Genomic DNA, 21,401 nt, shown 5'->3' on the forward strand with positions numbered 1-21,401 from the left:
TTCGCGCTCGCGCGCGCGCCAACTCTCAAAGCAGCTCATTGTAATTTCGTGTGTATTCGTGTATATGGTATGTACGTGCTCGGGGAGGGAAAAAAGGTTGACGAACCCGAGAGAGGAGCAATTGATACGATCGTCGAAATATGACTGTATAAACAGGCTCCATGGCGGTCGTTGAGAGCAAAAAAGCAAAAAAAAAAAAAACACCTACGTATACATACCAGTAGCAGCGTATTTAACAGTTGACGGGATAAAACGGGACACGGCATATACATTACACACATAGTCCTCGAATATTATTATACAGCTCTTATGGATGCTAATCGTCGCTACATTCAGGCCTACATTATATTAACTGTAATAATTAACCAAATACATTATGCAGGTGATAATCGATTGGCGGTGGCATTCGGTCGGACGTCACTTTATGTGATGGACGATCGAGAACGTAAACATCGACGTGCATCACCGAACGCACGATGGCAAATCAATAATCTTCCCTCGTAGAGGAGACGATAATTTACTGTTTCGCGTGCATCGTCAAAATTTGGATCTGTCTGTCGTACTTCTCGATCGTATGTGAATATGTGAACAATTCAAAATAAACCAAAAATCCTTAAAATTAGAGCTAAGATTCGTGAAAATTTTCTGTGACTCTCTTTTTGGATTTGAGTCATTTTAAATGGCTGAATTACAATCCTCTACAGTTCGAAAATATGACATTGAAATGGTATAATTTTTGATGAATTTTATATTACACTAGAAAAATACTTTAGAAAAAAGTATTATCTTCAAAACGAACATAAGATATAGTCAATAAAATTCTATTATAAAAATCGATCAGCCGAATAGTTGTGAAATAAAACGATTCAGTTCCAGCAGACGTAAGTAAGCCTCGAAAAAAGCTTGCAAAAAATTTAGAGTGAGCGAAGCGCGCTGAAAAGGGACTGTGATTATGAAATTGGTGTACATTCAAGCGTTCCAACATTTTTTAGCTTTACAATTAATAATAAGCTTTCTTTTCCTTCAAAAATGTTTTAACTTTTACAAAAACTTGAAAATTATTTATACATAATAAGATAATATTGGACGATACCATGTAATACGTTTATTAAGGTTTAATGCGTAAATTAGAACCAAATCGATGTGAGCTTTAAGTGTATCTTTGTATTTAAATGTCTTACTTTGTATTTAAGTGTATTACGTGTATGTATGCATGGAATTGAGGTGTTTTTTGAGATAACCCTTTCTTGTGAATGTCTTTCCGCATACATCACATGTGTGGGTGACCCCATTGTGCACCGCATCATTATGGAGCTTGAGATTATCCTTTCTTATGAATGTCTTTTTGCAAATATCGCATGAGTGGGTGATTCCATTGTGCACTGTATCCATATGAGTTTTGAGAGTACAATTATATAAAAATGACTTTCCGCATTTATCGCATGCATAACTGGCACTATTATGCTTCACATCGATATGTTTTTTGAGATCCTTTTTCTGCTTGAATTCTTTTCCGCATTCACCACATGCGTGAATAATTTTAATATGCACCGCATTAATGTGGTTTTTGAGATTACACTTCCACGAAAACTTTTTTCCGCATGAATCGCATGCATGTGTGACACTATTGTGCACCGAATCGATGTGGACTTTGAGATAATTTTTCTGTATGAATGTCTTTTGGCATATATCGCATGCACACTTGGTACCTTTGTGCATAGCATCCATGTGGGTTTTTAGATTAGATTTTTGTAAAAATGACTTTCTGCACACATCACATGTGTGGATGACACCATTGTGCATGGTATCTATGTAGTTTTTGAGATAATCTTTTGATGAACATTTTTTTCCGCAAATATCACATGCATGAATGATACCATTGTGCACTGAATTGATGTGGCGTTTAAGATCATTTTTTCTTAAGCATTTCTTTCCACAGGCATCGCATGTATGCGTAATACCATTATGCACCGTATCAACGTGGATTTTAAGATCACTTCTGTGAGCAAATGACTTGCCACATATATCGCATGAATGCCTGACACTATTGTGCATAGCATCCATGTGGGTTTTTAGATTAGATTTTTGTGAAAATGACTTTCCGCATGCATCACATGTGTGGGTGACACCATTGTGCACCGAATCCACGTGGATTTTAAGATAGTTCTTGCTTGATAATTTCTTTTTGCAAATATCACACGTATAACGGGTGACACCATTGTGTGCCATATCGATGTGATCTTTGAGAGAACTCTTGTGAGAGTACTTCTTGCTGCATATATCACATGGATGGGTAATCATGTAATGACTTGACATGTCTGTCCATACTACCCTTGGTTGAGAAATTTTTTCTGCACATTTCACATTAGTGGGTTGTATCGTTATGCTTCGTGCCGATGTGTGTTTTGCATCTACGTTCTTTGCGTACCTTTTTGATAATTCTTCTGTTTTTATTTTGTTCGGCAATTTCGTAGTCGAAATTGAAACTCGATTCTTCTGCAGCATCACCAACAATTTCCTGTTTCACTTCCTGTGCGGGTTCTACCTTGATTATAGTTTGAATTTTACAACCATTGCTATATTTAGCAGTTCGCAAGTGATGTTGAAAATCATCGTCAATTTTTGTAACTGTTAATAAATTGATATCGGGCTTCACGTCTTCACATTCAACAATTATTTCCACATCGTCGTGAAGTTCACTTTTATAATTTATGTTGCATTTTCGAAGTGTACAGGTCTGTTAAAAAATTGAAACTATGTAAGATAAGTTATTAAAAACACTTAAAAAATAAGTTATGTATAATAAAATAATCAAAACTAATTTTAAGTGGTAAAAGTTGGATGTTTTTAAGATCAGGTTTTTCGTCAATCATATCAGATTCATTTCTAGTAAGCAACACGTCACTAGGCTCCTTTTTTACTCTGAAGTAACCTTAATTGGATCAAGTATTCTGCTATAATTTTTTTCAAAGTTATTCTCATTTTATTAAAATTACCTGACAGTGCAATTAGGTATATCACTGGATTCCATCTTTATTACTTGGAACTTCGATAAAGATTAACCTTTCTATGAAGATATTATATATCGAACTGAACCATACGCAAGTGAAAAAAAGACTGTGACGAGCAATGCTGTGAGCTTGTGCTGGGTTCGTGAAAAACTGCGTCTCTTTGTCTTTTATATGAGAATGGCGAAGATTGGACCGTCACCCGCTTTACACAGCACTCTGTCTATAGCATTAGGACGGCAAAACACAGTGCCGGGCGAATGTAGAGGTCACGCGACGTAAACAACAGAGTAAACAGGCTCTTCGCAAGTTTTTCCGTGCATGCCTCAAGTTTAATTTAATAATATTTACCAAAAATTTTACGAAATTTGATTATAGTTATCAAATTTTAACGAAGTAAAGCCAATTCCTTATAAATTATATCATTATGATAGAATCGACATTATGTTACTTGGGCTATATCGATTTCTAAAAAGTATTCATTGATTTTCATACCCTATTCGCCAAGTGAACGGCTGTCATATAAACGTACCTCTCTTGTAAATGTACTGTCGTGCTCTCTTAATGGAGCCTAGATGCCGGCAGACCAGCAACATAATTGCAGCTGCCAAATTTTTTTCCCCATCCTTGCTCGCACGCGAAAAATAAAATAAAGTCGTCAATGGAATATTACACGAATCAATGCGCGCGCGCGCGCGAGGCGTCTCGGAACGGTATTTGCCGCTCGCGGCGGCATCAATTTACATAAATACCCTAGATATGTGCGCGCACTTATACTACTATATTAATGCGATTACTGCACACACAGCTACGCGCACGCACTTGGAATGTGTGCACTTTTCTCGCGCGCGCGCGTGTCGATTCAAACGTCCATTTAGCCTTTTATTTTTTAATTATATTATTAGCGCAAAGTACGTTCAACTTATTACTTTATTACCTTATCTTTTTTTCCTCTCCGCGCTTGGATATGCCTATAAGTACCGCGATATTATATGATGAAAGTTATGAAATAGAGATTAATGATCCGCCGAAGGTCGTCGCGCGCGCTGCGTCGATTACTTTTATACACACGTACAGACATGCGTGCATAATTATACAATATCTGCGACCACTTGTTTATACTTATGATATTGGGGGGCCAAAAAAAATTTTTTAAGAAAGAAGGAAAAGGAGAAGAAAAAATCGTCGGATCACACACGCACTCATCTTCTATATGTAATACAATATAATAACGATCTTCGACGCCGACGATCGTTATGATGTGTACTACTAATGACGATCGTTCGCCTTATACCAGTTACCATAACGATTTGAATAATTATGCGCCGATAATATAGCCGCTGATTTATAAAAAAAAAAAAACATTTTTTTTTACGTTCTTAATTACACGTAGAGAGATATGTGTCGCTGAGGCGCGTGTGCGATCCGCTATGTAAACGTTATAATATGAGAAAAGGTCAGTGTTATGAGTGCGCGTGTGTGTGTCTGTGTGCGACAAATCGATCGAGCGGTATAATACAGATCGATCTGTATCATTAACTCGACGCGTTTTCTGCTGCTCCATACACACACACACAAAGCCACAGAGACGCATTATACATCTCCGAAGCGCGCGCGGAGAGATACGGAGATTTTTTCTCGCCTTTTTTTTCCTTTTTTTACGCGCGCGAGCCACGCACAAGGCCATCCTTATTATATATCATTATTGATATTGCTTGCCTAATTTCGCACATTCCCGCATTTATATATACTCTTTATGATGATGAATATACATATAATATGTATATGAGTGCGAGCCGAGTCTCTGAATGCACGGATCGCCGCGGTGGTGGATATACCGATCTCATGCAACATTTTACTAGCACAAGACCGACGCTGTATCAATTTCATCTCTCGCGCGCAATCTTCTCTCGTGGTTCGCCCGCGTTGATATTTTTCCATTTTTTTTGCTCGCTCGTGAATCTCGTATACCCTTGGCATTCATTGACGGGGGGTAAGTTTGATGAAGCTTATAAGATCGGATTGCCCCTCGTGGAATGTGTATGTTTTTTTCAATATGCAAGTCTCCGTCTGTGCAGGCGAGAGACAACGCTTTTATGTGTACACGAAAGAAAGTCTCGAAATTCTCGCACGCGCGCGAAAGAAAGAAAAAGCGAACGGCGGCGGTGGTCGGTCGGTCTTATAAGCGCGACGACGAGACCGAGTCGCACTTGTTGCACAACAACGAACGAGGCAGTCGTCGAGGTAGTTCGCGGTATGCGTGCCGTGTATAACGCGCTATACATGTCTCACACATACACAACGCCCCATCTCAGCAGCAGCAGCAGCAGCAACAGCTCGACCGCTGCCCATGCAGCAGCAGCAGCAGCACATCGTTCTCTTACTCCGATGTTGAGGCCTCTCTCGTTTTGCGTTCCTTTTTTTTTCTTCGTCTTTTCCTCGTCTTTTCGTCGCGGTCGTGCAGTGTTACGAAAACTTGCGCGAAAGTCCCCGCGCGCGTGAGAGAGCCGGCCGCGACGACGATGCGAAAGCCGCGGCCGTTTATAAGTACCGCAGCAGCAGCAGGTAGGCAGGTGCATCTCGGCCGTCTCTGCGTTTCTGCTGCTGTTTGTAAACAAATTGCGCATACAAATATCATATAGGGATCCGTATAATACCGAGTCTGAGGAGATGACACAGATATAGGTGTATATGTCATCCGTACCTATACGCAACTTGTGCGGCGCGCGAATATGTATTATATTGTAAGCGTGCTTGGAAATTTGGCACGTGTCGCGATGTCCTTTAGGCGCGTTTTATATACTAACAGAGAAACGGACGACCAGCGGAGAACGCGTTAATTTATGTTAATACATTTTTTCTCACTCTATCTCTTTCTGCCCGACACAAGGACGCGCCTCGATAATGCGCGTGTGTAACGCACTCGCTCACGCACATGCCCGCGTATACAAAAGCGTGCGCCGAGTCTCGCCGTGAGTTTAAAAGGGACTCTCAGCTCCGCGAACGACGATATGCGGCTGACAAATAGCAAACATCACTCGTCTCTAGGTTTTATTGACTGATTTTGACACACTTTTTGCACAGCTCTCTCTCTGTCGCTCGCTCGAGGTTCTTCTTCTTCTTTGGAACTCGTCTCGCTGCAGCAAATCTTTATACTGCCTGCGTACGTTTTCCTTTTGTGCGTCGATGTTTTGGCGGCTTAGCTCGCGCGCGCGCTTGCGTCAATTACGTCACGTATATACTGCAGTAGCATGCGTACGTATAGGAGTCCGCGACTTTCTTTTGCGCAACGCACACGTACTACACTTTACACTCAGGCATCTAACGGCAATTTCAAACTTGAGCGGAAAATTATTATTCCGCGGCTCTTATTATGCGAATCAAATAAATTTTATTATCGAACATTGGAGAATAGCTTACCGCGTGTTATAGCTCTCTGCGCGCTAGGCCGCCGCGCGCGCAATTATCATTTATAGAGCTGTTGGCTACTGCCGCATTTATTAGAAGAGAGAGAAAGAAGGAAAAGTTTCACATGCTATCCAATACTTTATTATATTCCGATTCTTAGCACGAGTGCACACAGTGGGCAATTATAATTGAGTAACTCAATAATGTAACATTACTCTGATTTCGACACGTGTATTATACATATAAATGCGCTTTCAATTTATTGTTAACTTTCATTACATAGTATAGGTAGCTGCTTGCTTGCTTGCTTTGCGCCGCTTGCGAGAAATGAAAAGTTTTTTGCGCGCGTACACCGCACCGATTAATCTCTCTTTCTCTCTCTCTCTCTCTCATTTGCACTCGCACGGATACAAGTACACACGCGCGCAGGTGGGCGGTTGCTAGTGGTGGAGGCACGTTTTACATTACATGCGTCGGAGAAAATTTTTGTTTAATTTACAATTAAACAATTACGATTTTAAATTGGACTCGTGGTAAGAAGTCTCTCTCTCTCTCTCTCTCGGCGAGTTTTCGCCAATACTTTATGTGCGGCAAGTTTTTACTTGATATAAGGAAAAAAAATCTTCATTGTATCTTGCACGCGCGCGAAAACTTCGCGCGCATTATAAACAAGAAAGTGCGCGCCCCGATGCCATATCGCGTCCAGCTAATAATACGTAACATATATAATGTATATCCAAGACAGCGATTTAGCCCACATAATATGCATTCCAGCATTGCGTGAATTTTTTCGCTTCTTTCTCGCATTCGTACGTTGCATACGTACACATATATATTATTAATCGGCATTAAATCATACTTAATTTCATACGTTCAGTCTACCGAATCCACGAGCAGCGGCGGCACAGGACCCCTTCCATGCGTGCGTGAAGCATAATTTTCCTATCATTACGTCAAAAGTTACATTTTTGCAGTTGCTGCGCTCCGATCGTACACCGCGCGGTAATCGAATTAAAATCTCTTCTCTCTCGCTCGATAGCCGTGCGCATATGCACGCGCCACTTTGTGTACATGTGACCTATATAACCAGGCAGTCTTAATTTTTTTTTCTCCACTCTGTACGGAGAGAAAAATAATCTCTTCGTTCGATCGAGTAATGTAAAATATATTATGTCTTATTTAATTTCGTGCAAAGCCCCGCGCAGTACGTACGCACGAGCGCTTTAGAAATTGATTACTTTGTCCGCGATCATCTCTGCGCTCGACCAAAATTCCAATTCTACCAAAGACGGAGCACGAGGATATATACGTGCACGCACTCACGATCGCCGTGAGGCCCATATATACACAACGTATATAAAAGCGAACAAGTGCGTGTCCGTAGGTGTGTGCGCGCACGTTCGAATGTACATGTACAAGACAGTCTGTGCTGCATGTGTGTGCCTCGAGTGACTATCGCTTCGTTCGCGCGCGCACTTACTGCTCTGCTCCTGCCTGTGCCGTTGTGTGTAGCGCTTGGCTTAATGCTGTGCCTGCAGTATAGCGGTAGCAACGCCAGCCAGCCGCAGCCAGCCGCAGTGTAGTATAGTGTGCTTCGCGCTGCCACTCTCGAAGAAAGTGAGATCAGTCCCGGCGCGACGCTTGAATCGAACGGTTCAAACCCTGTTGTGCCCCCCTCCTCCTTCCTGTATACTGTCCCCCATGGTGGACTCTCTTGACGAATTTTTGGCCCATTGTTCGTCGACTTGGACTTCGCTTATAAATAACAGAATATAATAGTAACCGTTTTGTTATATAGTGCCGATTTTTTTGGTTGTGCGAAAAATTTGAGAATCTGTTTTTTCGCGGGGGAAAAAGCACGCAGGATCATCGTCTGAGTTTCGGCATAAAATTTATATAAATGATCACGAAGTGAGTGCGCGCATAAAATAATTTTAATCGTAACAAAAGGCGGTGAGGGACGATGAAGATGCTGCATCGGATGAACAAAGTATAATAACTAGTGAGTGTGCACCAGAACCCGTGATTGATAAAAAAAAAAGTCAGTGTGACGAATGGATGAAAATCTCAGCCGTTGCTGCTGCTGCTGCTCTATCTTACTCCTGCGTCGTAGAGGTAAACGGCCTGCTATGCTTGACTCTGCTTCTTTTTTTCAATTGCGCGGCGCGCTGCACCTGTGCATTAGTACTGCAGCGGCTTCTCGAACATTACATACTGCTACTACGACCGTAGCTCTCTCGGTGGGGCAACTGCTCTCTATTAGGCGGCTGTGTACAAAAAAAAAAAAAAAACAAGCAAACAGCAATAAAAGCGCGCGCGGGCCGCGATTGAATTTTCTCGACACTTACCTGCTACTACCGCTCACCACGCCTGGCAATAAACATGCAGCGGATTACAATATATTATTCTCTTTTTAATAATAAATAATCATATTGGCATACACGCGCGTGTGCCTCTGCTGCTGCGTTGTATGTATTATAAGTACGTGTGTACGCGCGCCTATATATTAGGAGAAAGCTTTTTTAGTGCGGCGCGGCGCTTACTTTCTGTTGTGTCTGTTGCAGCTGTGTGCGTGTGTGTCTGTACGTATAGCAGTGCTGCAGCGTGTATAGGCCAGTCACGATTCCATGTCGTCGTGTGCGTGTACATTCGTGGACCCGCTGCTGCGTGCTCGAGTGCGTACCCGCGTATGTTCGAGGCTTTTATAATGCATAGCTTTCAGGTCAATGTCTTACCTTGAATGTATACATACGCGTACACATACACACTCGAGCACGCACATACATACGTACACCTGCTAATCCAATGGAGAAATTAATATATAATATATGCGAGTATATGTATACGCATATAACACAAACGCGTAGTGAGTGCATTTCTGCTGGTGCGTCAACCTTTAAACGCTTATATCCTCGATGATTTCGGGTTGTTGAAATCGTGGAATCGTGAAAGTTATACAACATTTGTGTGCAGTCTCTGTACGTACGTGCGTGTGTGTGTGTGTGTGTGTTTTTGCGCGCTCCGCAGTCGCGCTGCTACATTGGCGCGACGACGACGACGGGAAATTAGAAAGAAAGCTATATTTGTGCGGAAAAATGCAGTCGTCGTCAAAGGCGATCGGCTCGGCCACACGCGCTAAGCGCGGCTAAGCAGCATACCTTCGCGGTATTCGTATCGTATTTATAAAAGAGACCAACGCGGAAGATGAACTACTTATATACTCTCGCCGCATTACCTAATTACGCGCGCGTGCGCTCGATTTCGCGAATCCCATCCCCATCGTCGCGACGACGGCTTACGTAAAAAAAAAGATAAGAAAAATAAATAAACAAGTAAATAATCGTTATTGTCGCTGTGTCTGCCCAAGCGAGAAAGCACACTCGTACGAATCGATGATCGTTGTTATGTATGTGCGCGCCAAAAATTGGCGCTCGATCGCCGCACCGAATTAATTAATTGTTACGATAATCGATCGATCGATCGGTAGTCACACGAGCGCAGCCTTAACAATAACAATTTAGAAGCGTAGAAAGCGATCCAACGCAGCTATATGCAACTGCAAATTTCGATGCGCGACAGATAACTATAACTATAAACACGGCGTGTAACGATTGAGTAATGCCTTCTTTCCGATTCCTTTTTTTTTCATCTCTCTTATGGCTTCGGCATGTAATATTCATTTGAGCGCGATAGCGATCGTTACCGCAACCGGTTCGGTGTGCCGCGATCGCGCCCTCTACACACCACTTCTGCATCTTCGTCTTCTTCCGTTAAAAGAGCGTGACTGCACCGCACGCCGCGCTTCGGATCCGGATGATTGCGTTGCGTCACTTCCCTGCAATTCCAGTTTTTACTTTCATTCGTCGCATATAACGAGCAGCCAGCCGCGTGTGCCCGCGAGGAAATGAAACAAGACGGAGAGAGAGAGAGAGAGAGAGAGAGAGAATGATTGAAAAAAAAAACAAGAAAGAAAGAAATACCACGTGCTCTTGGCCCGATGTATACAAAACCTTTCAAGTTCATATATCCTATACACACATACATGTACGTGCCGAGCGCAAAACAGGATAATTGGCGCGCGGAGAAAGGCGCGTGCTGCTGCTGCCGCTGAGGCTGCCTCTACCTTTCGCGCAAGAGACTTTCATTATATAGCGTGCATGCGTATTTATATATATTGTTTTATCCGAGAGAGAGAGAGAAAAAATGTCCGTAATAACCGTGACGATCGGATCGGTCGCGTAACCAGAGAGAAAGAGAGAGAAAGACGATTTACTCGGAAACGAGCTGGATACGGGATAGAAATATGTACCGAGACAAATAATGCACGACGATTAAATGTACCCTTGAAAAGATGTCGAAGTCAATTCAAAATTACCTTATAAATTCAGTTTTCTGAAATTTTTACTAAATATTTCCCTAGAGAGCTTTATTGTACAATAGAGCTTTTTGAAAAAGTATACAAAAAAAAAACTTCAGATAATAGGATTGAAAATTCAGGATGTTTCAGTAGACTTAGATTTCACCTCCTATTGTAAATACGTACGTGTATATAATTTTTACGAAATCACTCCTCATACCAAACGTACCTAAAGAAGTTTTACTTCAAAAAATGTTTACATTTATACGAGCCCAAATTCTACTAGCAATCAAAAGATAATACTTAACCATATTTAAACAATGAACATTCAACTCGAAACGTAAATCCAGAGTAGTAGGATTTGTTTGACGTGTGTAAATTAATTAAGAGACAATAATAACAACACTGTATACTTGTTTCATCATATTTCTCGTCCGTGTGCAGCCTTAATCGACGTTTTCGAAGGTTGCCTCTAATGTTCGAAATGCGAAGAATATACACCTTGTGCGTACGTACGTACACAATGTACACATAAATGTGTGTATACATAACGCGTCTGTGCTTGCAACGCGCGCAGAACACGCAGCCACAAACGGAAGAGGTTGATTATTTTATCGTCAGATATAGCCGCATTTGTATTATTCGTAGAATTGGCCAAGCTCTGCGCTTCGTTTTTTCTCTATTTTTCTTATCCCGCGCAAGTGTATTAGGTGCGAGAAAATTAATGCGTGCACTCGAGGTCTCTCGAGTCGTTTCATTACTACTAATATTGGATTCCGTTGTCTCTGCACTGTACGCTTCTCCTTGTTTTCTTCTTTATTTTGCAGCAGTACGACGCGCAAAACTTTGAATTATAATTTTTTTTTCTTTGTGTACTGCCATCGTACACGTCATGCATTCAATTCAACTGTTTTAATTTTTGTGTTACAGATTCGTAAATAAAAAAAGGCGTGTGCGCCGTACGAAGGAGCGACGAGGATTGGCTCGCAAAATAAACATAAAAGAAAAGGAGCGCGGCGAACAAAGGAAGGAAGGAAGTAAGACAAGGAAAGGGGTGCGACTCTTTTTCTGAAAATTCGAAAGAGAGATGTTGGGCCGCATGTTCGAGGCTCACGGGCGCTTCTGCGCCGGCCATCCGCTCGAGGTGATCGTGACGACGTTCACCCTGACGGCCTGCATGCTCAACATGGAGACGATCAACGGCAGCAAGCAGGCCGCGGGCGGTGCGACGGGCCCGACGTCGGCGGGCTCGACCACAGCCGCGGGCGGCAGCCCCACGACGGCCGCCAGCGCAGCCAGCGCCGGGACCAACTGCTGGCACGGTCGTTGCGGTAGCGAGGTACATACATACAACTGTTAATCATTTGATTCGCCGTCGAAGGAGATTTGTCATGTTTTATACTTTATGCATCAGGAATTGAATCCCGCGGACGTGATACTGATGACGGTGATTCGCTGCTTGGCGATCCTCTTCAGTTACCATCAGTTTCGTAATCTGCAGAATCTCGGCTCCAAGTACATTTTGGGTAAGTGCTGTACACATTGAATACAAGATGAACTTTCACGCAGGCTCGTCTCGATGACCTTAAAGCATTATAAACACATACTCGACCCATCGTAACCGATAATGCTTATACTGCCACTTGACATTGAAATGCGACGGCGCGCGAAACGAAATAAAAAAGCTTAGCCGCCGCCGCGCAAAATGATCTATGAGGCGGTAGTATAGCGTAGTGATCGAGTATTAAGCTAATCGCCGTTGCCGCACGCATACAAACACACACGCATAGCCGCTGATCGTTCAACTTTCGCGTATTTTTGTGCAATGTTTACCTTGAGTCTATATACGGGGCGCGATCTAATAATATAAACGATATAATGAAAGGTATGCGCCTCGCGCTCTCGGGGTATTTCCGCGCTTGCATAGGTGAAAGTTTCATTCGCTCTTTCTCGTTCGCGCGCAAACTGTATGCGTGTGGTAGAAAGCCGAGTCATGATATGCCATTGGCACCTAACCGAATTGAGCGAGATAAAAAAAAAACACACAACAGAGAGAATGAGAAAGAAAGAAAGAAAACAAATGTGCAATGGTTCGCTCGCTTTGCAGGAATAGCCGGCCTATTCACCATGTTCTCGAGCATCATCTTCACTCTGAGCGTGCTGAACTTTGGACGCAGTGACATAAGCGACTTAAAGTGAGTATCACGAATCTTTACCGACATATCGTTTTTTGTAATTATAAAGAATGAATTAACGGAAAATGCGTTGTGCGCTTGCAGAGACGCCCTGTTCTTCTTCCTCCTCGTGATCGATCTGAACAAGGCGGCGATCTTGGCTCAACTGGCTTTGAACTCGAAGCGTCAGGACGAGGTGAGAGCCAACATAGCCCGTGGCATGTCGCTGCTCGGGCCCTCGGTCACCCTCGACACACTGGTCGAGATCCTCCTGATCGGCATTGGCTCGCTGTCGGGCGTCAAGCGACTCGAGATCCTGTGCGGCTACGCCTGTCTCGGCGTCGTCGTCAACTACGTCGTCTTCATGACCTTCTATCCGGCCTGTCTATCTCTCGTTCTCGAAGTACGTAATTTCTTCTCTCTAAATAATAATAAGATATCATACATCATCTCCATCGTTTCTCTCAGTCCGCGGACTGACTGACTGACTGACACTGACATACACACGGACACAGACAAGCGCGTATACATGCATACAATGTCCCAAAGTGTATTTATCGGTCAAGTGCGAGTCCGACGCGAGAGAGGATTATATGCGCCTCGCGCGCTCGCGGTGGTATGTGCCTGTGCTGCGCTGCGCGCGGGGGGGTAATTAATGGGTGAAGGTCGCCTGCTGCTGCTGCTGCTACTTGTTGTATATACGCACACGCGCACACACGCATACACCCTGCTATACTACACTACATTACATAGGTAGTAGTATGGGATGACGATGATGATGTTGTGCAAATATTATTTCGAATGGGAGATGCGTGGATTACAAAATACCACGTGCTGCTGCTGTCGGCGGTGGATATAGGGGGGAGACTGACGCGCAAAAAAAAAGGAATAATGTTCAATAACGGTTTCTTATTAAAAACTTTAAATAATATATTAAAGACGTCGATTGCGCGGCGGATCCCCCCGCCGATTTTTTGCTCAACATAATCAAGGATAACGAGAAAAAGTTTCACCTATACCTTGCACGAAAAAAAAAATTGAGCAAAAAATTGAAAAAAGAAAGAAAAAAAATCATCCGATACATACACGTATGGCGAATACATTATACATGGTGCGGTGTAGCTCTTCGAATTTTATTCGCTCTTACTTACTATATACCTGTACCCATGTGTGTACCTCCTCTACCTGTGTACCTCCTCTCACCGCGTCGAGCAGCACCTCGTTGCGTAATAGAGGAGCTTTCACTTTCACTCCTTAATACACATATTATCTCTCTCTCCTCTCTCTCTCTCTCTCTCTCTCTTTCTTTTTTCGCGCATACACTACTTACTCTACTCGTCTCCACTTTTTTTTTGCGCACACCACATCTCGTCCCATTTATCGATCACGTCTGTATCTGTGTCTACATCTCTCTCTCTCTTTCTCTGCATGTGTGTAGCTATCGCGCAGCAGCAACGACAAGATCATCATGTCGCACGGCAGTCTACTCAACGAGGAGGACCAGAAGCCCAATCCAGTGGTCGAGCGTTTGAAGCTGATTATGATCGCTGGACTGTTTGTCGTACACGCACATAGGTGAGTCAATTATTTCGATTACTATTTTTATTTTCTTTTTTTTTTTTTTGTGTTATCCGAACATTGACCTAGAAAGACAGCGGCCAAGCGACTAATTGGTCGAACGGATTTTTCGGCTGGTATATAGAGAGCTATTTAGCATTAGGATCTGCTCTCGCATTCGTATACACATACATTACCGGTTTCTTCGTCTGCTTTTCGCCTCATTCATATGTACGCGCGTTTTCGTCGTCGTCGTCGTTTATCGGCCGCGACTCGCGGGGCCAGTTAAGCAGTGACACTCGACCTAGAACCTACGCACATCCGCTGTTGTGTGCTCTTCTCGCTTCGCACCGCGTACATGTAACAGAAATAATTTTTGCTCATTATTTGGTCTTTTTTTGAACGCACATAACCGGGTGCTGCGCTATCGATGCCGAGCGATCTTCTCTCCGCCAAAAGGCCTTAAAGGTATATAACAAAATATATATATAAACGCGTTCAGGGTCAAGCGCGGCTTTGACAATGTCAAAGCGAAATACGAACAATAATAATTTCTGCTGAATGGTTTTTTTGACGGAAATAGGAACTTATTCTGCTCCGCGCTCTCTATCCTATATCTAGTTTGTCGCTCCGTCTCTCTCTGTCGCGCGCGTACGAGTGACGTGTGACGACGATATATTATGTTAAAAAATATAATACCCGATACATAGCGGCAGCAGAGATCAATGTAGATTAGAAACGGAGCAAAGGAGAGAAAAAAAAATAGGAAGCTCGTCGCGTTCGGGGCTTTGGATAGTAGTTGGCGTTGAGCAGTAGCCGAGACCGCATCGACTTGGTATAGTTGTCGCCGAGAAACAGTGATAGTGGCTGCTACTATTACTGCTCACGGTGTGCAATTAGATATATAGCTACTCGAAGCAAAGGTCGATCGCGTCCTTCGCCGCGCGCATCTGTGCCACTGCTGCTGCGACGACCCGATTTTCTCGCACGCATTCTTCGTGGTAATTTTCGTGTTAATTAAAAGAGCAGCGATACAGATGTAAGGAGAGAGAGAAAAAAAGATCGTGTACTTATATACCGGCAGCCAGCCATGCGTGGAAAAAAATAATTCGCTCGCTAGAACATACACGCATACGCGCGCTCGCGGGCGCACAAAAAAGGAGTAAAAAAAGATTAGCGAAACTCTCGCGGATCGTTGCTGAGAAAGTACATATATTTATTTAGAAATGTATCTATTTTTTTTTGTAATTTTTTTTCCTTCTCTCTCTATTGACAATTTCACTGTAGTTTGCCTGAGTGGTATAACACGCGCGAGTGCGCGCATTAAAGTCTCTCTTCTTTTCTCTCTAACTACCTCTATACACATGCTTAATATGATTGTTTTTCTAATTCAACAGTCGCTGGCCGTTCCGCACCGATGACGCCGAGGAGGCGATAGACGAGCAGGTCGCATCGAGCGTCAATCCGGGCATCCTACTCACGACCAATCGCAACAAGACGGAATCGCCGCCGGACTATCGCGGCTTCTTCATGAACTGGCTGTCCGTGTCGGCCGACAACATCGTCATACTCATTCTGCTGGTGGCGCTGGCCATCAAGTTCATCTTCTTCGAGGACCGGGGCGAGATCGCCCGACAGCTGAGGCTCGAGGAGGAGCAGCGCGACGAGGAGGAGAGCAAGCAGGACGACGAAGAGAAGAAGCAGGAGAAGGAGCAAGACAGCAACAGTAGCGAAGAGATGGATAGACTGACGAGGCGCTTCGCCGGAGCCATGGCGACGACGCTCACCGCCACGACGGCCGGCTCGAGCCATCGCACCGGGCCCAGCAGCAAAGTGTTCGCGGGACTGGTCGCGGCCCCGGGTGAAGATTGGATCGAGGTCGGCGCCGAGGCCGACGTCGAGCTCGTCGACAAGGAGGTTCAGACCGAGCAGCAGCAGCAACAACAGGTCGCAACAATAACTAGCAGCGGCACCGTGTCAAAGAGCAACGACGACGCAGCCACGAGCCCACCCCGCAGCGTCGACGAGTGCCTGGCCATCTACCGCTCGGAGCTCGGCGCCTCCGTCCTCACCGACGCCGAGGTCATCCAGCTGGTGCGCGCCAAGTACATCCAGTCGTACCAGCTGGAGAAGGCCGTGGGCGACATGGAGCGCGGCGTCGGCATCAGACGCACCCTCCTGAACGAGGCCGAGGTCTGCATCACCGCCGACCTGCCCTACCGCAACTACGACTACTCCAAGGTGCTGGGCAGCTGCTGCGAGAACGTCATCGGCTACGTGCCGGTGCCCTGCGGCATCGCCGGGCCATTACTGGTCGACGGCGAGCTGTTCCACGTGCCGATGGCCACCACCGAGGGATGCCTCGTGGCCTCGACCAATCGCGGCTCGAGAGCCCTCATGGGTTGCGGCGTCACCAGCAGAGTCGTCGCCGACGGTAAATATATACTAATTAAATTGCGATACCTATATATATTATTATATCCCGCAATTGCGCAATCGAGCTAATGCGTATACGCATACGAGGTGTACTGCCCGCGAGACTTATTAGCGATGCATAATCGTTAACCCATTTGACGCGCTCACGCGCATTTGTGCGTTCAAAGAGAGAGAGAGAGAGAGAGAGAGAGACGAAGATGGAGACGGACTAAGAAAGAAAAATCAACTTGCGCGTTCGATCCAACTCCCGCAGCCAGATGTTATTATTCATTTCACATATTATGTAGATGGACATGCCAAGCATTGCGCAAATGCCTGCTCGCGCGCGCGTTTTCTCTCCACGTCTCTCTCTCTCTCTTTTACGCACACCGTGCTGTGCTGTGTGTGATGTGACACTCGCTCACATACTGTACTCGCTTCTCTGTCTCATTACGCTCCGAGAATTCTCAATTGCGCGAGTCGAAACGAAAGAAAAAAAAACAGACGCACACACACTTATACTTATGCTGATTTTCTCTTTGTGTTGTGCTGCTGCTGCTGCTGCTTCGTTTGGCACGATGATACGTAGGTATGACTCGTGGACCGGTCGTCCGCTTCCCGAACGTGGTGCGCGCCAGCGAGGCCATGGCCTGGATGCAGCAGCCCGAGAACTTCGAGAAGATGAAGAGCAGCTTCGACGAGACGTCGCGCTTCGCCAGGCTGACCAAGATACACGTGCGCATCGCCGGCAGACACCTGTTCGTGCGCTTCGTCGCGCGCACCGGCGACGCCATGGGCATGAACATGCTCAGCAAGGGCACCGAGAAGTCCCTGCTCCAGGTCCAGCGTCTGTTCCCCGACATGGAGATACTGTCGCTCAGCGGCAACTTTTGCACCGACAAGAAGCCCGCGGCCGTCAACTGGATCGAGGGCCGCGGCAAGAGCGTCGTCTGCGAGGCCGTAGTGCCGGGTGACATCGTCAGCTCCGTGCTCAAGACCAGCACCCAGGCCCTGGTCGACGTCAACATGAGCAAGAACATGATCGGTTCCGCCGTGGCTGGTAGCATCGGTGGCTTCAACGCCCACGCGGCCAACATCGTCACGGCCATATTCATCGCTACCGGACAGGTAAACAACTCGAGCTCGGCTTATTCTTATCTCGACTCCATATTTTGACACGCATCTTTTCGTTGCAGGATCCAGCCCAGAACGTCGGCAGCAGCAACTGCATGACCTTGATGGAGCCGTGGGGACCCACGGGCGAGGACCTCTACGTTTCCTGCACGATGCCGAGTATCGAGATCGGTACCGTAGGAGGCGGCACTGGACTTCCTGCGCAGGGCGCCTGCCTGCAGATGCTCGGCGTCAAGGGCGCCAACATGGAGCACCCCGGCCAGAACGCCGACAAGCTCGCGCGCATCGTGTGCGCCACCGTGCTGGCCGGTGAGCTGTCCCTCATGGCCGCCCTCACTGCCGGTCATCTCGTCAAGAGCCATCTCAGGCACAATCGGTAATTTTTAATAACGACTACTTACTGCCAACCGTAAGGAAACTTTTATCCATGATTTATATTTTGGCTCACTTTTTTTGCGCAGATCATCGACAACAGTGAGCAATCCCATAACGACGCTCGTCAGAGAGCCTGGTTTCAATCTGTCCGTGCCAAGATTACTGCCCACGATTCCGCAGCATCAACAGTTAACCGGAAGCGATGGCTCGTAGCGATAGCTAAGCACATTTTTCATGTGTTTATTTTGTGATTGCCATTAAAACTTACAAACGAAACAAGAGAGAGAGACAGAGAGAGATAGAGAGAAGCGCCGATTCCTCGAGCGTTTGAACATCCGATCCCCGCTCTCCGCCCCCTTTCTTCTTCTTACCCGCCCCCTCCTGCCCCAAAACCTACAACAAAAAGAGAAATATCAACGACACGTTTAACTTTTGAGCGAGGACTCATCTCTAATGTTGACGCAGACAATATATTATATATATTATTACGTATATACATATATGTTTTTAACAAGGACTATATATAATTACATTTTAATGTGTGTGTATATGCAAAGCACAAGTCTTCCACAGAACGTGAAACGTGTTTATTTTTTTGTACAAGCGCACGAGAGACGAGAGAGAACGAGATAGAGAGAAAGTTTTGATAAAGAGTGTAATTGACAAAGTTACGATGTTTGTATTATAAATGTAATGATGTAAAGCTGTTGTGTATGAATGGAGCAGATGTCACCGGTAAACTGATGACAATATTTTTTTTTTATTATCATTATTTTTTAATTTTTTTTTCTCTTGTTTGTTAAAAAAAACCACGTGTATCGTGAATGTTTCACTTTGTTACAATCAGTTTTTTATAGCAATGCGTCATCTCACGTAAAGTATTAGGTAGACAAAATATAATCCATTAAAGCCATGAGCACTCTTTGATCATTAGATTGAATTAACTATCAATTGCCAATTAATTTCTTTTTTTGTTATTGCTAGCACTCAGTCAATATTTTATTTTGCAATTGTTGCAGTTGTTATTAATTTTCTTTTTTTTATATTTGATGTCAATGAGCGTACTTACAAAAAAGGAAAATACAAAAAACAAAGTAGATGGTGATTAGATAATGCGCGATTTAATGTATATAGAAATTCCGAGTGTGCTTGTGAACTTAGAATTGAGAAACTTTACGGTATATACTTGCCAATCGATTGATTCGAGTAAAAAAAATATAAATTTTTTGTATAAAATTGCTTAATGAAAGTGTAGTGATAACGAGAGTATGATATTTGTAGTGCAATGTTTGCTGAAATTTATATAATTTATGTATATGCAAGAGAGAGTTTTAGTTTTTTTTTTATAAATATATTTAATTTAAAAATAACTGTGTAAATGGATGCGTGTAAAGTGTATTATTATCATGAAGGCGAAAATTTGTGTGAAAAATACATGTTAAGCGTTTTCTTTAGTGCTGCGGACTGTACGTCTCGTGTTCTAATTTACCTGAAAAACAACTTGATTCGAATAAGTAGAAACAATTGAATTTTGATTGCGTGTCAATGAAACTAGCGATTGATTTTTTAAATAAAAAAGAAAAACGCAATGAAATTATATTAAAAAAAAATCGTATGTAATTTAAGTTTATAAGAAAATCTTACTTTATATTACATTGTAACATCACATTGTGTACGAGGTTTCTGGTATACTGAAAAATTTACATAACAAAGTACTGGATTAAAATAATAATTAATTTACAAAAAAAAAAACAAAATGCATTCCACGCGCAATTTTTCTACATTTTCTCATAAGTCTCTTCGAACCCACACTCGACGCAGCTGTGCGTGTAAGTGTCGTCGTCCTCGTTGTAGGTATCGGCGCCGAACTCGTGAGTGTGCGATGCCTTTTTTGTTTTATCGTACAGCGAACTCCTCACCTCCATTCGCAACTGCTTGACCTTCTTGTTGAACTTCTTGATTTTGCCCTCGGCTCGCTTCTCGTCGCGTTTCTCGCGCTCTTCCAACAGAGCCTCCTCCGTGCCCCAGACCATGAGCGCCCGCTCCTCTATTTGAATTTGCAGGTACAGCTTCATGTCACCCCACCTGCTGTTGTGGGGATTTTTACGCAGCAGAAACTTGAGGGGTGGCTCTCGTTTGTCTATGTCGCAGTCTTTCAGGAGGTATTCGTTCTTTGCCTCGGTTCGCGTGATCAGCGAGTGCTTGCCGTCGTTGTCCCTTTAAATATTATATTTTTATTGTTTGTTATCGAAACTGACGTAAGAATCGCGTTTGACGGATCGACTTACCTACAATCGTCGCAAGTTCTGTAATCGAACTTTTGAAGAAGGAAGGAATCTTTGAACTCTTTCTCACATTCCTGACATACAGGCAGCTTACTGATAATTGGCGCGGGTTCGGGTACGGCGTTCAGCTGCAACAAAGAGTCCGAAATTGAATCTTATAGCGCGTGATCCACGTGCTTAGAACAAAACTTGACATACCATCGCAGCCTCCAATTCTTCGTCTTCTTCAATGAGGAAACCAGCCCCACTGTCAATGACTTTCTGGCCCTGAACCTTGACCTTCTTTCCCTGAACTCCATTCTCATTGTCACTTTTAAATAAAAAAAAATCATTAAACTTACGAAAAAAAATTGATAGTTATCGGTAAGTTGAAAAAACCTGTACGTTTTATCCGGACGATTGACGACTTTGGATTGCCTCAGTAGCAAGGCCCTCTCTTTATTTTTCTGTATCCTATCGCGAATCTCCTGGCTCAATTCTTCCTTGTCACCCTGAGTCTCTTCGCTCGATAGCTTTCGCTTTTCGGCCATTGTGAGGGTGATAAGATTTAAAAAACAAGCTTCACACAAAAGACGCCAATGCGATAACCGCAGCAGCAGCAGCACGTTGGAGAAAAAATCAAAACAATAACAACAATGGCCGATGTTGCGTGATTTTTTTTTTCATATATTGTCCGGATCTATCATAA

The 21,401-nt window shown here is 44.1% G+C and overlaps 2 protein-coding genes across 6 annotated transcripts in view; one reads left to right on the forward strand and one right to left on the reverse strand.

Annotated features, from left to right (window-relative positions):
• LOC106654786 (3-hydroxy-3-methylglutaryl-coenzyme A reductase) overlaps positions 1 to 19,920 on the forward strand; it is a 30,189-nt gene extending 10,269 nt beyond the window's left edge. For 3 of the 4 annotated variants that reach the window (XM_014374801.2, XM_014374802.2, XM_014374800.2), the window contains exons 2-10: positions 11,704 to 12,112; positions 12,188 to 12,299; positions 12,881 to 12,968; positions 13,053 to 13,350; positions 14,386 to 14,522; positions 15,902 to 16,938; positions 17,509 to 18,047; positions 18,116 to 18,429; positions 18,515 to 19,920. In XM_014374801.2, the coding sequence (XP_014230287.1) occupies positions 11,861 to 12,112; positions 12,188 to 12,299; positions 12,881 to 12,968; positions 13,053 to 13,350; positions 14,386 to 14,522; positions 15,902 to 16,938; positions 17,509 to 18,047; positions 18,116 to 18,429; positions 18,515 to 18,641 (2,904 nt within the window). In that variant the 5' untranslated portion in view covers positions 11,704 to 11,860 and the 3' untranslated portion in view covers positions 18,642 to 19,920. Of the gene's footprint in view, positions 1 to 7,899; positions 8,532 to 11,703; positions 12,113 to 12,187; positions 12,300 to 12,880; positions 12,969 to 13,052; positions 13,351 to 14,385; positions 14,523 to 15,901; positions 16,939 to 17,508; positions 18,048 to 18,115; positions 18,430 to 18,514 lie in introns of those variants that run through there. The other variant, XM_014374804.2, reaches the window with a different exon arrangement.
• Positions 19,921 to 20,022: 102 nt separating this feature from the next.
• Positions 20,023 to 21,355, reverse strand: LOC106654789 (DNA repair protein complementing XP-A cells homolog). 2 transcript variants are annotated; one of them, XM_023458496.1, is made up of 4 exons: positions 21,092 to 21,355; positions 20,912 to 21,023; positions 20,717 to 20,841; positions 20,023 to 20,645 (listed from the first exon to the last, which is right to left on the reverse strand). In XM_023458496.1, exons 1-4 carry the CDS (start codon positions 21,241 to 21,243, stop codon positions 20,207 to 20,209), a joined length of 828 nt encoding a protein of 275 aa, XP_023314264.1. In that variant the 5' UTR covers positions 21,244 to 21,355; the 3' UTR covers positions 20,023 to 20,206. The 2 variants fall into 2 exon arrangements, with proteins under 2 accessions (XP_023314264.1, XP_014230292.1); XM_014374806.2 differs by having other exon boundaries at positions 21,098 to 21,353.
• Between the last annotated feature and the right edge of the window lie 46 nt (positions 21,356 to 21,401).

The sequence above is a fragment of the Trichogramma pretiosum genome, unplaced genomic scaffold (assembly GCF_000599845.2).
Source record: "Trichogramma pretiosum strain Unisexual culture from Peru unplaced genomic scaffold, Tpre_2.0 scaffold46, whole genome shotgun sequence".
NCBI lineage: Eukaryota > Metazoa > Arthropoda > Insecta > Hymenoptera > Trichogrammatidae > Trichogramma > Trichogramma pretiosum.